At 41.9% G+C, this 15518-nt stretch overlaps 1 protein-coding gene across 2 annotated transcripts in view; it reads right to left on the reverse strand.

Moving 5' to 3' along the window:
* Nucleotides 1-14977, reverse strand: part of lin7a (lin-7 homolog A (C. elegans)) — a 51566-nt gene extending 36589 nt beyond the window's left edge. For both annotated transcript variants that reach the window (XM_085251979.1, XM_085251980.1), the window contains exon 1: nt 14881-14977. In XM_085251979.1, coding sequence (XP_085108105.1) covers nt 14881-14917 — 37 coding nt within the window. In that variant the 5' untranslated portion in view covers nt 14918-14977. The remainder of the gene's footprint in view (nt 1-14880) is intronic.
* Between the last annotated feature and the right edge of the window lie 541 nt (nt 14978-15518).

The following is a 15518-nucleotide window of genomic DNA, read 5'->3' on the forward strand; positions in this document are numbered from 1 at the left end:
TATGTTTGGTGGCCAGGCCTTGACTGTGAAATAGAGAACATGGCAAAATCCTGCACTGGTTGTCAGCAGACGCTGCGCCAGCCTCAAACAGCACCTGTACACGCGTGGGAGTGGCCATCCGCTCCATGGCAACGCATCCATATAGACTATGCTGGCCCATTTATGGACCAAATGTTCCTAGTTGTGGTTGATGCTCACTCAAAATGGCCAGAAATCTTCCCCGTAAAGCAAGCAACAGCTGCCAGCACGATCAATAGCCTTCGGTCACTGTTTGCACGCACAGGTCTGCCACAACAGCTCGTAAGTGACAATGGTCGTCAGTTTACTGGAGAGGAGTTCCAGTGTTTCCTTCGGAGTAACGGCATACGACATATCACTTCAGCTCCCCATCATCCTGCAACAAATGGACAAGCCGAACGGTTCATTCAGTCCTTCAAGCGGTCAATGAAAGCCAGTCGCACAGAGGGGAAGCCGCTACAACAGAAAATAGACAATTTCTTACTGGCTTACAGGAACGCCACCCATGCAACAACTGGACACACACCTGCAATGCTCTTCATGGGACGAAATCTGAGATCACGTCTAGATTTGCTGAAACCAGACATTCGCAAGAATGTCCAAGACAAACAGTCTTCCATGGTGGACGCAACAAGAAACAAAACTAGATTCTTCAATGCCGGACAAAAAGTTCTCGCCAGGGACTACAGAGACCCAAGTCAGAAATGGCAGCCTGGCACGATCCTGTCACGGACCGGACCACTGACATATACTGTAGATGTTGGAGCCAACTTAGTCTGGCGTAGACATGTTGTAAATCACTGAGTAGGTGTCATATTTCAGTTCAAGTTAAATTATTGGTTTACAACATTATCTGAAATATTTTGATTGTTTGGTACCTATTGTGTTCATCAAGGTTGGATGGGAGGAACTGTTATGTATTTAGTAAAATCAGTTTATAGTTTGTGGCACTACTTTCTGTTATTGAGTGTAGAACACAAAGTGTGGTGTATGCGCGCATTGATATGCCTGCGCCTTGTTTTCCTTAGACTGGTTATTAAAGTAAATTCCTACGACTAAAGAAGGCGTCGTTACTTACCAGTTAAGTTATAAGAGAACATAACATTAATTCTTCTGTCCTCTCTCAGGGCTGGCATGAGTCTGTGTTACTGAGAGAGATTTATCGTTTTGTACGTCACATGGTCAATTTAACCTCTCCTGTTATCGAATACGCCCAACCACCCTGCCAAAAAAACCACTGGGGTGAATAAAACATTCTTTTTTTGTGTTTTGCAAACACTGAAACTTTTTTCAAAATTTAATTCCCTACAGCTAAACTTGCAATGGTCAGGTCTCCCTTGAAAAACAGGAGTGGGAATTACTACTTAAAATACGGCAAACTTTGCCTTAAAACTTTAACGACAGGTATAAAAGCAGTTTGTTTATACCCATATAACACTTTTTAAAGTGCCAATACATTCTTAAGCATGCAGCACTAACACATATATATATTTTATCAAGGTGAATACTAAAGGTTACTCGTACGCCTGAATATAAAAAAAAACAAAACACTGATTCTGAATAGCTCATAATGACTTGGTACACTTCCAAGCAGCAAGGGCAACGGTCTCAGAGGTTTACGAGCATTTCTTTCTAATTACATGCAGGTCAAGGGCCATCCAGATATCCCCCCCCCCCTCTGCCATTATTGACTTCCACATGCTCATTAGCACCATTTTCCTTATCCGCATCAAATACTTTCACTAGGCATTCGGAACTTGACTTCAAAGATTGATGTTGCAGACATTTCTGCCAGTGCTTTCATCTCGTTGATCACAAGTGATGCCTTCCCATTTCCTGATATAATCTTTCCAGCTCGAATCGGGGGGGTATTTTAAATTTCAGAAGCTCTGCATCAAACAGAGAAGCTGCCACAGTTTAAATGCAATTAAATTGTGCAATGTAAGCTCTAGAGAGTAAAAACTGAAATACTGTGAGTCCATGTTTGCCATGCCCTTCATCTTCTGCCATTACAAGATGATATAATTGCAGGTGGACATACAAATCTGAATGTAACGTAAATGATAGCCACACGCCTCAAACCAGAGATAACGAAATGTCTGCTCGCGCTGCACAGGCACGTTTCCTCTTTGATGCTTCCAGTGATATGTGCTGTGAATTAGTGGGACCAGTGTGATGGATTATGTCCTGCAGATCGCATTGCCCGCTTTGTTTATTTCTTTAGTTCAGCCACTGTGATTCAAATGAACCACACATATTTAAGCACAAATGTCCCACGGTCACGCTTCACTGTGCACTGCTCTGTGTGTGCTAAATGTGAAAGTGGGCCCCGTTAGATGAGCTGTGTGACGGATCAGAGGAAACCCACAGAGAGGAGGCACTGAAGGGTGATTTTTTTTTTCCATGACAAAGCAGCTGAGATGACCGCAGGGGATCATAGTTACGTCACATCACCAGGAAATCACTCCCAAATCAGATGTGCAGTGAAATGACATATTACATTACCTAATAGTGCAACAGAGGGGGGCAAATCAGCTTAGTGACCTCTATTATAACAGTGACATAACAGTGGCAAAAGACCATAATTATCAAATGTTTTACTTGCAACTGAGCAAAAAAGGCTGACAAAACAAATGAAGCATAGTTCAAGATAACACCAAGTATACGCTCAACGCCCACATGGCATTCCTGTTACATGCAAGGTCTATGAATAAACTTCAGCTGGAGGTAGTATAGGAAATGCAATTCCATCCTTGACTAACCACCACGGTTATACAATAACAACACACGTGAAAACTACCAGATTTAACGTGTTTTACTAACATCTGAGGGAAGGGCTTTGAAGTTGGGGGTGCTGGTGTGTGTGCACACGTCAGGCATACACAGTCAATCTTGCAACTATAAAGTCTCCATAGAGCTGTCAAGATAGGCAATAAGCCTGTTTGCAAACAGATGACTAGAACCTATAAGTGTATTTTACCCAGCTGAAGAGCCAAAGGTATAGGATGAGTGGATCGATCAAGTCAGAACTAAGCTTAAGAAAAAACAATCTGTTATGCTTAGAAGGCTGACTAAAGTAAATGAAATGTCTCAAGCTTTAGTCTTTGTCAGTCAAAACGCACTGGCACACATGGTTATAGAAACTGTGAGTCGATGACTTTTTATGTGGGAACTTTGTGAATTGTTTTTTGTCTAATAACTAAAAGTCATAGCAGAAAAATAAAATAAACAATGACCAGAAAATCACCGCTTTAGCATCTGGTTCATTTTTTTTCTGTTTATCCATTTCAGGGTTGCGCTGAGGCTGGAGCCTATCCCGGCTGTCATAGGGTGAGAGGTACACGCTGGACAGGTTATCAGTCTGTTGTAGGACTAATACAGAAAGACAGACAACCATTCATACCTATAGCCATTTTAAAGACACCAGTTAACCTAACAGGAGTGTCTTTGGACAAAGGGGAGGAACTGGGATTCATAGGGGACCGAAGGATGTCTCCCTATTGCATTAACTAAAATGGAATAAACAAAAAAACATAACAACTAATAACTATTACTCATCTCTCATCATCAGCCTGACCCCCCACATGCACATACATGTTCCTGGTCCACTTCTAAACCATTTGGTGGAGACAACCAATCCTTTCCTTCACGCTCAACAACTCTCAGCCTTCTAGTTTCTGCCTGTCGGCCTCGTCATGCCTCTTTTCTCGCCTTTGTGTCCACATGCTTTGCCTTTTCTACCTGTACATTAAATCAGCACAGTGAGCCCTTGCCTTTGATTTCTGCATTCCTTCTCGTTCATTTAAAGACATCTGCTAACGCTACACTTCACGGGGATCGTGGCCCAAATGAGTGTTTTCCCTAAAAATGCAATTCACCACCATTCAACTCTGGATTTTACTGACTTTTACTCCAAAGTTAAAAAAAGAAACAAACCAAAAAACCCCACAAATTTATGCTGGGGGGGGGGTTCAATGTGCCCAGATGTGTTCAACATCTGTAAAAAAATTTTTTACACTCATTTCAATGAAAATTCTACTTCGTTGAGACGTGCAAGACTGTCAAATTTTGCATATCTCTGAGGCAAACAGATGGTATGCAATTAAGTCATTCTCACTGTGTACTCTGACAGATTCTTCTCCAAAGTAAGAAGAAAGGGTGTTGATGTTGCTGTATCTAAATGTGGATATTTTTTCTTATGAATAATGACACAAGAAAAAGTATCTTTCTCTCTAATTATCTGCCAGAAAAATAAAACAAGAAGGTGTTCCGAAGTGCAAAGGAAAACCATGGGTTGTAATTACAGAGCATCTCTATGAGGAGTAGTGACATTGGTCGGAGTAAATGACCATCAAGATGCAGTTACAGTGTAATGTACTGCTGCCATATTATAAAGAGTGATGACACCAGGAGAGATCCCGTCAGCAGTTAATTTCCCTCTGCTATACGAAGGATGAGGGCATTCTCATTAGTGATACTTACTAATTAAACGAGCCGAGTTCTGGGTGACCTGATAGCTGAGTGGGTAGGCCTCAAATGCCCCGAGCAGCGAGTCCCAAGTTTGATTCTTGGCTGGCAGGATTATTTGTTCTCTTACACTTTCGCCCCCACCTTGATTGCTGTAGGAGTTACTGACTGAACAAAGGCTCCAAAGTCATCCAGCCCAAGTTTTCTATAGCTATGTAGCTGTCAGGAGTATAAGTAGACTAAATTTTCTCAGAACTAATTTTTTCACTCTGTGCAGTAACATTTATGAAGGTCTCTAAAAAACCCACCAAAACAACATTAATTGCAGCATTAAAGCCACTAAAATGTGGATTATTTTCAACTGCACAAGACAGATTTTATTACCGAGTCTTTCCTGTGCTTTTATGCTCTGATATCATCAGTTCAAGGGAGTCTAGCGCTTCAAACAGACTTCAAATACCCAGGCAAAGGCTTTTTCACTATCCAGAGAGATTCACGTAGTATTCCTTTTCACATCTCAGTGCGAGATCCTACATGAACGTGACCGGAAAACTTTGAGCAAAGTGTGCCAGCTGTATTCACAAAGAGACTGGGAGATAATTGAGATCTGAACTTTACATTGAAATTTCCTATCGCTCTGGGTCACTGGTGATGATGTTCACTTTTGGTCTGCTTTTAATCATATTTGAAAGAAAAACATTTTTAATAATATAAAAGTACCAAGGAAGCTTTTATTTGTTTAAAAAAATGGATAACTTGATTGTAGCTGAACTTGTTACCTCAAGTTACATCAAGTTGAATATAATTGAGCCTGGCCAAGCAGTTCTACTTGAAAATGACTAATTTTTTTACAAAGGCAAATACAAAGTCTTGGCCATATCTAGCTGTTCTTTCTTGATTTTCTTTCTTCTTATTCAGGCTGCTCCCTTTAGGGGTCACCACAGCAGATGATCTACTTCCACCTGATCATCTTCTTCTCCTGTGTGGTCTTTCTCTTTTCCTCCTGCCCGGCAGCTCCATCTTCAACATCTGTTTTCCAGTATATCCACTATCCCTCCTCTTTACATGTCCACACCATCTTAGCCTTGCCTCTCTTACTTTCCCTCCAATCTGCTCAACCTGAGCTGTCCCTCTGATGCATTTTTAATCCTGCCCGTCCCATCACCCCCAATAATAATCTTAACGTCTTTAACTCTGCCACCTCCAGCTCCGCCTCCTGTCTTTATGATAGTGCCACCATCTTTAAATCACACATCATCGCAGGTCTCACTACCATCTTGTAAACCTTCCCTTTCAATCTTTGTGCTATCCTTCTACCACAAATTACCCCTGACACTCGTCTCCACCCACTCCACCCTGCCTCCACTTTGTTCTTCACCGCTCTTGTGAACCATCCATTGCTTTGAGAATTTAACCCCAGGCATGTAAATTCATCGACTTTCACTATTACTTTTTCTTTCAGCTTCATCTTTCTTGACTTTCTAACTAATTAAAATTAAACAGAGAAGGAGAATAAGGAAAACTGCTGAACAGGGACATAATCAGTGGAAGAAACTGATTATAGCATTGTAAGAGATCCCAGCTGAGGATTTGTTGATAGATTGTGTTATAAGTGCCGAGCTCCAAAGATGAAAACAAGAGAAAAAAAAATTATAAGTACCAAAACTGCAGTTCCTCTAACTTCCACTTTAGGCTAACTCTATAAGTGAGTCAATCTCCACAGACTCCCTATTACAATGCCCAACTTTAAACATAAATAAACACATTTAGAGGCGCCTGGTACAAAGAACAGTTTTGGTTTCTATCGCTAATTTTTCCAGTAATTTTTCTCATCTGTACTGGATTACATCTCCAAAACCACAGACAGTGTCACCACCCAGAAACGGATCACCATGTACCCCAACCAGAAGCCTTGGATGAACCGGGATGTTCGTCTCCTCCTGAAGGCCCGCAACACTGCCTTTAGGTCAGGAGATGCACACGCCTACAGTACAGCCAGGGCTAATCTAAAGAAGGGCATCAAAAAAGCCAAACACCATTACAAAAAGAAGGTAGAAGAACACTTCTCCAACTCCAACCCCCGACGCATGTGGCAAGGACTCCAGACCATCACAGACTACAGGACCACCAAACCCTCCCCCGCATCCTCTGATGTCTCCTTCCTCAACGAGCTCAACAACTTTTATGCTCGTTTTGAGCGAGGGAACCCCACAACCACAACCAAAGCAGACATGACGCCAGACCACCAACCTATGACTCTCTCCCCCACCGATGTAGGAGCGGTGCTGAGCAGGATCAATGTCCACAAGGCTGCAGGCCCTGATGGCATCCCCGGGCGTGTTCTCAGAGCGTTTTCTGGGGAGCTTGCAGGAGTGCTCACAGACATATTCAATCTGTCCTTGGCCCACGCTGTGGTACCGGCCTGCTTCAAATCCACCTCCATCGTCCCGATACCCAAAAACTCCAACCCATCTTGCCTCAATGATTACCGCCCAGTAGCACTCACCCCCATCATCACTAAGTGCTTAGAGCGACTGGTCCTAGCACACTTCAAATCCTGTCTCCCCCCCACCCTGGACCCCCACCAATTCGCATACCGCCGGAACAGGAGCACAGAGGATGCAGTCTCCATCGCAATGCACTCTGTCCTCTCACACCTGGACAACAACAACACCTACGCCAGAATGCTGTTTATAGACTTCAGTTCAGCATTCAATACAATCCACCCCTCACAACTCATCAGGAAACTGACAGACCTGGGTATCAGTTCCCTCATCTGCAAATGGTTACTGGACTTCCTGACCAACCGCCCCCAACATGTCCGGCTGGATAACCGCTGCTCATCTACCATCACAATGAACACCGGTGTACCACAAGGCTGTGTGATGAGCCCTTTCCTCTACTCCCTCTTCACCCACGACTGCAGACCTGCTGATGGTTCCAACACCATCATTAAGTTTGCAGATGACACCACGGTGATTGGCCTCATCAGTGACAACGATGAGGCCGCCTACAGGGAGGAGGTGGATCGTCTGGCTGAGTGGTGCGACAGAAACAACCTGCTGCTTAACACCGAGAAGACCAAGGAGCTCATCGTGGACTACAGGAGGAATGCTGACCCACATCCACCCATCCACATTAAGGGGACGGCTGTGGAGCGTGTGAGCAGCTTCAAGTTCCTGGGAGTCCACATCTCCGAGGATCTCACCTGGACGACCAACTGCTCCAAGCTGGTCAAGAAGGCTCACCAGCGCCTCTTCTTCTTGAGGACTCTGAGGAAGAACCACCTGTCCTCAGACATCCTGGTGAACTTCTATCGCTGCACCATCGAGAGCATCCTGACCAACTGTATAACAGTCTGGTACGGGAACTGCTCTGCCTCGGACCGGAAGGCGTTGCAGAGGGTCGTGAAAACTGCCCAGCGCATCGCCGGAGCACCACTTCCTGCCATAAAAGACATCTACAGGAAGCGGTGTCTGAAAAGGGCTGGGAAAATCATCAAAGACCCCAGTCACCCATCACATGGACTCTTCACCCTCCTGCCCTCTGGGAGGCGCCACAGGAGCCTCCGGACTAAGACCACCAGGTACCGGAACAGCTTCTTCCCCACAGCTGTCAGACTCCTGAACTCTGCCTCCTGACATCTGACCCACGTTAAACTCATGGACTGAACATACACACACCCACAATGGACAACTGTACCCTCAAACACAATAATAACATGGACTGAACCACCACTCACAACCACTAGCACTTTATATAGCCTCTGTAGAAACTATCTACACCCTCACTTATCTTAACTGCACTACTGTATAGCTCTGTGTAAATAATCATTCTGTACATTCGATAATCTTTAATCCTACAACTGTTTACAACTTGCATAGTTCCCATTTCTGTATAGCTGTATATCCCAGATTCTGTAAAGTTATTTATTTCATATTCTGTATAGTTTTTCATATTTATATCCTGTTCATATCCTGTACATAGCTTGTACTCACTACAGCCTGTACATACTTATAGTTATAGAATATTCACAACATACTTCATACCGTGTACATTATAACATACCATAATAGACCCATTTCTGTAATATACTCACATATCTATATTATTGCTAATATATATTGTAATATATCTATATCACTAAAGCACTTCTGGATGGATGCAAACTGCATTTCGTTGCCCTGTACCTGTGCATGTGCAATGACAATAAAGTTGAATTCTATTCTATTCTAATTTTTCACTCTATGATATTCTGTATTTATTTATAATCCATAAAGCCCCAACTTTTGGGAATTGAGGTTATATAAACTAACAGCCTAATATTAGAAAATGACTAGAGCTAACTATTAGCTAGCTAATAGCTAACTAATAGCTAGCTATTAGCTAGCTAACTATTAGCTAGCTAATAGTTAGCAAGCTAACTACTAGCTTGCTTGTTTACATTGCTATTTCTAGAGGTGTACATTGGACCTCTTAACCATGTCTATGTTGTTAGCATCTTTTGGAGCATTTGAATGATTTAATTCTCTGACAAATACTGGGTCTTACCTTTTGGCAAATTCTGCTAGCTCTAGTTATTTTGGATGACTGAAGTTCTTGAAATATTTTATCAATATGCTGTCACCAATCAGCAAGTATCTGGAGTATTGATTGGAGATGAATGCAGCTTCTAGACAAACCAGCAACTTATATATTGAACAGAACACATGATGTAATCCCTTTCCTAGAACAGTAGTTCAATATTTCTCATTTTAAATTTTACAATGTAAAAAAGTATCTAAAACAAATATTGCGGTATAAAATGATTATATAGCTGCCACTGTCTGTGTGGCATTATACCCTGAAAACATCAGGCTGTGACTAAAAAAGGTCATCCTCATCATTTGTTGATTAGAGAAAAGGCACAGAGCTGAACAAAGCCACAGTAACACGTAATAAAGGCTTCAACGCTCCACAACACTGTTGAGGGAATATTTTTGCACTGGGCTCTGTTCCCATTTCCTGACATAATTAGTCATTTATAGCAGTTTACAAAATTTAGCCTAATCCATTTTCAGTATTAAAAGTGTCAGTTTGACAAAACTGCAACAATGTAAATAAACACGTCCGCGTCTGTCTGCGTTTATTAAACTGCAACGCTGAGATTTAAACCTGCGATCCTCTTTTCAAATACTAACTCTAAATGAAATGCTGCTTTCCATCTCGGAGGGTGACAGGCAGAAAAAGTCTCTAATGACCTTTCTCTGACGGGAATCGCACCTTTGTACCCTGAGAAATGCTATCCAGATGTCATGCATCTGGGAGTAAGTTGTCCTGAAAAGCCCTTGCCATCTGCCGCTGCCACTTTGACCTGGGTGCCCTTGGCAACTCTGCTGCTAAAGGCAGTGATAAAAACAAAAGAAATCACAGTCTGAATACAAAAAAATGGGACAACCAAGTTCTCTCCTCATGCCAAGAGAATAAGCTTTAATTTGTCCAACTGCAGCGATTCCACAAGAAATAAATCACTCCTAGAAGGGTAATGGCTCCTGCAGGAGCCTGTGGCGAAAACAGAGCCAGAAAACATCACACTCTTATTGTCGTCTTCATCCTGGGTAATTACTGGGCAATGTCCCTCCAAGACAATTACTGAGAGAACCTTTATTTCTGCATTAACAGGAGGCCATTTAAAATATAGACAGCTATAAGTGACGTCAGCTTGTCAGCACCTCCTTAATCCCTTAAACACAGCCATGTGCATGAGTGGATGTGATGGAAATATGTTCTAGCCGCAAATGGATGAACTCACAACGATCTCTCAGATCTTGCAGTTATTCATTTCACTGTGCTAAGACAAGAAGACATAAACTGTATAAAAAAATGTTCTATTCCAAAGGTCCCTGCAACACAGTGAGGAAAAACAAAATGATTCATAACGGGTTCCTTCTACTGTTGACATTTGAACTGATCACGACCTCGCAGGAAGAAATGCACTGCTGAGAAACCACTTTCTTGTACATGCTGTACAGCTGTAGGTATAAGGAACATAACCGCAATCTTCTAACAATGATAAACCAATGCATTCACCCCTAACACAGTTTCAACCTGTAAATGGCAAATGGACTACTTCCTAAATAGCACTTTTTCTACTCTGCTTGACCAATCAGAATGCTTTGTGTAACATGTGTCATTACCCATTCACACAAACACTTTTTTCTCTGTCTAAGCACTTTCCATCTAACTTATCTTATCTAACTTTTGTAATCTAGTCTCATCTAACTTTCACAATGGGAACGACTCAGAGTTCAGATTGTTGCCCAAGGATACTTTGGCAGGAGCACCCATGGATCGAACCACTAACCTTCTGATCGGTAAATGACCTTCTCTAAATCTACCTTCTAATCCACGGCCACCCTAAACCTCTGTAACAAGCAGCTAAATTCAACAATTTTACATCTATGTTTTTGTATTCGGGGGAATGGAGAATTTGTACTAACTAAAACAGATACAGCATGGATATTAGAGTGAGTGTAAAGAGTTAAAATCTTCCTTCTAGCTATGGTCAGTGCAATATCCAACAATTGGGTTTGTGGAAATGCGCGTGAAGCCCAGGCGTAATCACCAACTCGTTTGGGGTTGAAATGAACAATGGCAGCAAAGTGAGGGACGAATAAAGATTGCTTTGCAGCTTCTAAATGAACAGACTGGTGGGGATAAAGAACCGATCAGTGTCTTCATCCCATAGCATGTGGTGCAGAAGAGCTAGGAACAAACATCTAATCTTCCAACCACAGGTTCGGGGTTAACTTGTTAGCTCGGAAAACTGCAAACAGTGGGGGCTTTTGAGGGGAGACTTCCACACCACGTTCCTTGTTCTACAATTGTTAACACCAACTACATAATGCCAGGCGTCTACTGCACATCATTCACTGGTTAAACTGATGAAAATCTCCATCAACTTTTTGCTCAATTAAAGACTCTAAATGAAAGTTAGCGGTAGATGCCATTACATCATGGATTGGTGATGGATCCTTTGTCACCGTCACCATCTTTGTGTTTTAAAACAAGAGGTAACCAGTGATTAGAGGATCTTACTGTGAAACTAAGAACACTTTATACTCACTGGATAGCAACTTAAAATTACAAGTCATTAGCTAACGAGTATAGACAATCCCCCTCTCTGACTGTAATAATGGCAATATCGTACAAAACTGACTTCATGTTTTAATCAATACATCCTGAAATTAGTAACCGAGTCCAGAAACTCATCAGGAAAGTGTTTACTGAGGCCGTAATCTCACAGATGTCTACACAAGCAGTGTTTTAGACACAGAGTGGTCAACCCTGCTGGCATTCCAGACATTTTTTATAAAGTGAAGGACTTTAATGCAATTAAAAGGAAGGACTACAATTCAGCAAATGAGCTTTATTAGTTCAATGTTTTTTGAGCTGAATTCTGGACCAGGCAGACCATTATAAAATAATGAATATGACACAAAAAAACACAACCAGTTAACAAGTAACACAGATTAACACACAAAACTGAAATGGAGAACGTGGCCAGCATTATCCTGCCATCAGCGAGTAAGCATTTCACTGGAAACATGCAGCTTGCCGGCGTTGTCATGGTACTGGTACTAAGTTTCTGAACAATATGCAGTTTATTTTTTGAATATTCTATGTGATTCTTAGGTTCATAGTTATATTTATGTCATGTATAAAGTATGCTTTGGTTCTGTGTGGTTTTCGAGTTTTTTCCGCATTGTCTAGTCTTCTCGTGTGTTTAGTCTCGTTTTCATGTTTGTTTTTCTCTTGTCTCTGTGTCTGATGTTCCCTTTCTGTCTCCTCAGTCAGTCATCTCCCCACGTCTGTTTCTCCCCAGTCCCCGAGTCAAGCCTGTGTGATTAGTCTTCATCTCCATGTTTATCATACTTCCTGTTTTATTTTGACAGTCTCGTCTCTAGTGTATAGTGCACTCAGTTTCGTTTCCCCTGTCCCGTTAGTCTGCATTAGGTCCAGCTATGTTGCCACCTGTTGCCCATCCTCTCGTTATCCTATGTGTATTTTAGTCCTCAGTCTTACTCTGCTCGTTGTTGCATCGTCCACTCATGCTATCTTTGCAGTCCTTGTTTCCTGTTCTGTTGGTTCTAGTTTTAACCTTGTGGGAGTTTCTGGTTTTTTGTATCCTTGTTTTTTCTTTGAGCTTTCAAGCTACAGCAATAAAGCTGCCTTACTTAGTTCATTCCATTGTCTCTGGGTCCTGCATTTGGGTCCTGAAACATAGCCGTACCTAATAGATGTTTAAATTTATCTCTGGAAGTTTCAGTCACAGTGCCCTCTGCTCTCACTGTTTCATACAGAAAGGTTTTCATCTCCGGTGTGTGTCAGTTTGCACTTACATAAATGCCAGATCTACTGAGAATAAAAGGCTTTTTTAAAAATTATACAGCGAAGTTCAAATCCATTGTTCTCTACGGTGCTTGCTTATCACAGTCATTTCCTTTGACAATAACAGGAAGGCCAATGATGTAATATCTTTTCATCCTGCTGTGACCCTGCAAGCCAAGTGGGAGCTCTCGAAATGAACATCTCTGTTCCTTTTCTCCCTGCGTGCATTTGACAAACTCAGCAACCCGGCAGCAAAAGCCTCCACCCAAAAACGAGAGGAGTGCACCTTTTCATTAGCAATTATAGTGTTTTCACCAAAGTGGCAGGATCCGAGGACAGGAAGCCTATAATGTTGCCTGGCTCTGACAGCTCCTGCGTGAAACTATCATTACTACTGTTTGTGCCATTACAGCTGCATTTTCCAGATTGTGGGTATGGATCAGGCCCCGTGTGTACACACGAAGGTCACAGCTGAGTCACTGCCCAAGCAAATGACTAAGATCAGACATGGCTGAATGCTGACAATTTATCAAGTTGCAGGACATTGCTCCTTGCCTTGCTGTTTAAAAATCTATTTATCAGCTTAGCAGAGCCTCCTTTTTTAAAAATAAATCTATAGTCTACTATGAGACATGGGTGGGAAAAGCTTAGGTTGCATTGTTTATCTCATTGCTGGATTCAATCTGTGGCTCATTTCATTAACTCTGCGTGTACAGCACTTCTGCAGCTTCCCAGCAGATTGTGCACCTGTAAAGCTTCACTGCCCTCAGACATTAAATTTCACTGAAGAACAAATTGAACATACGGAAGGGGAAAAAATAGTATACTTTAGCAGTAGATGTTAATGTGGTTAATTACTTAAATCACCAATAACAAGTGACATCAGTCAGATTAATCCCTGCAGAATAATTAATAAAGAGTATTTATATACTTCCCTCATGTGGTTTGGGAGGAGAGCTGACGCTGGCTTTACTTGGCACAGAGTAAAGCGTTAAGGTGTCTGCTTTCTCTATATTTGACGGTATCCATTCCCTATGCAAGGCTTGCGCAATATTACATTTCACCAGCGGATCTGCATTTGGTCTGAATGTGCGACTGGGAGGATTTTTCAAAGTGACCTCAAAAATAGACTCCTTTAAGATGAAAGTGTTGAGTTGTAAAGGGCATCTTCTCAAGTGTACAGGACATTTTGTACTTCCTCAAATCTCCCAGAGGAATTACTATGATATTACGAGAGACCTTAGTGTATTTTAAATATCTGTACAGCATCTTTAGGTGGGAAACTGAACATTTTTTCAGCCTGCATGCATTATTATTGTATCTTATGAATGAGATCAGGGGACTAATGTGTGTCTAAGTTACAAAGTCTGTAATTACTAACAGCTCTGAACGCTAACTGAGATGAAAACAAAACAGGCTATAGGCAACATCACAGGACATTAACCCTCAACTGCGGTTTGTTTGCACACCGCTTCCAACAAGTACAAAACACAACATCTACACCCTGATGAGGGAACCAATCAGCCAGTCTTGCACCTGTCCAGTTCAGATAGCCTGAGAAGTTATCTCCCGTCTAACAAAGTAGATTTTTCGTGTCAAGGCGCTTTAGGATTTGAGCGTTATTGTCTCCGCCAGATGAAGATCAAAAAGCGAGCTTCAACGGGACAATGTTGCCAAAGGGGTTACATAATACAGATGAAATTAAACGGGACGCCTTGTAAGTGGTTTAAGGGTATTAATTTCAAGATGTTCGTGCTCGCAGAAACCCCCTCGGTAGTTTGACGAAAGAACTGAGCGCTCCGGTCTGGAAAAATACACGGACGGAACCGACGGGCTTTTATTTCGAAAAGCCAGAGCTCATATTGCCTTGAAATAGCGACTCGCGCAGACGATGTGTAGGAAATCCGAGCTGGACACACACACCAAAAAACATCAGAATCTAACCAAATCCTCGCTCAAGTTTTGGGGGGGGGGAAATAATCTCTCCGGTGACATGCACAGACTGCAAAGCTCCGAGCGCCTTACCTCGATCCAGTGTGAGCGGTTGGACCACTGTCGCCATGACTGCTGTTTACTGGAGACTGAAGAGCCTACAGGAGCTGCAGCATCACAGGGGGAGAGAGAGAGAGAGAGAGAGGTTGGGAGTGGCTGGGAGAGGATTAGACTATCTCCATCCATCTCCGTCACCTGGTGCTGTTATCAGCTGTTTTGCACTTTATGCGCTGTTGTTTACGCTCTTAATGAAAAATAGTGTTCACGTTTTATTTGGCTTTTTTTTTTTTTTTTAAATAGAAAATCATTTGAATTTTTCAAGATGAAAAGGAATTTGATAACATATAAAAACCAAAAAATACATTAATTTTTTTTTTATTCTTTACATTAGATCAAAAATATACTGTCTACAAAAAAGTGTTGGAAGCGCTTTAAAAGTGCACTCTTTCTAATGGCCAGCAGGGGGAGACTCTTATGGTTGCACCAATACCTTGGCTTTAATTTATGATCTCAGGAAACTGTTTCCCCGATTAGTTTATGGTCGCAAATGCTAGTTTTGGGCCTCACTGAATACACCATAATGTTTAATTGAATAACTACGGACTTATTTAGATTAAAAAGGTAGACTAAAGCATAGTATGTTTTACTATGATTTACAAATCACTTGCCTA

The sequence above is a fragment of the Mchenga conophoros genome, linkage group LG17, assembly GCF_057382185.1.
Source record: "Mchenga conophoros isolate Kocher_MC1m ecotype Shallow Benthic linkage group LG17, M_conophoros_male_GT1.1, whole genome shotgun sequence".
NCBI classification, from domain to species: Eukaryota; Metazoa; Chordata; class Actinopteri; order Cichliformes; family Cichlidae; genus Mchenga; species Mchenga conophoros.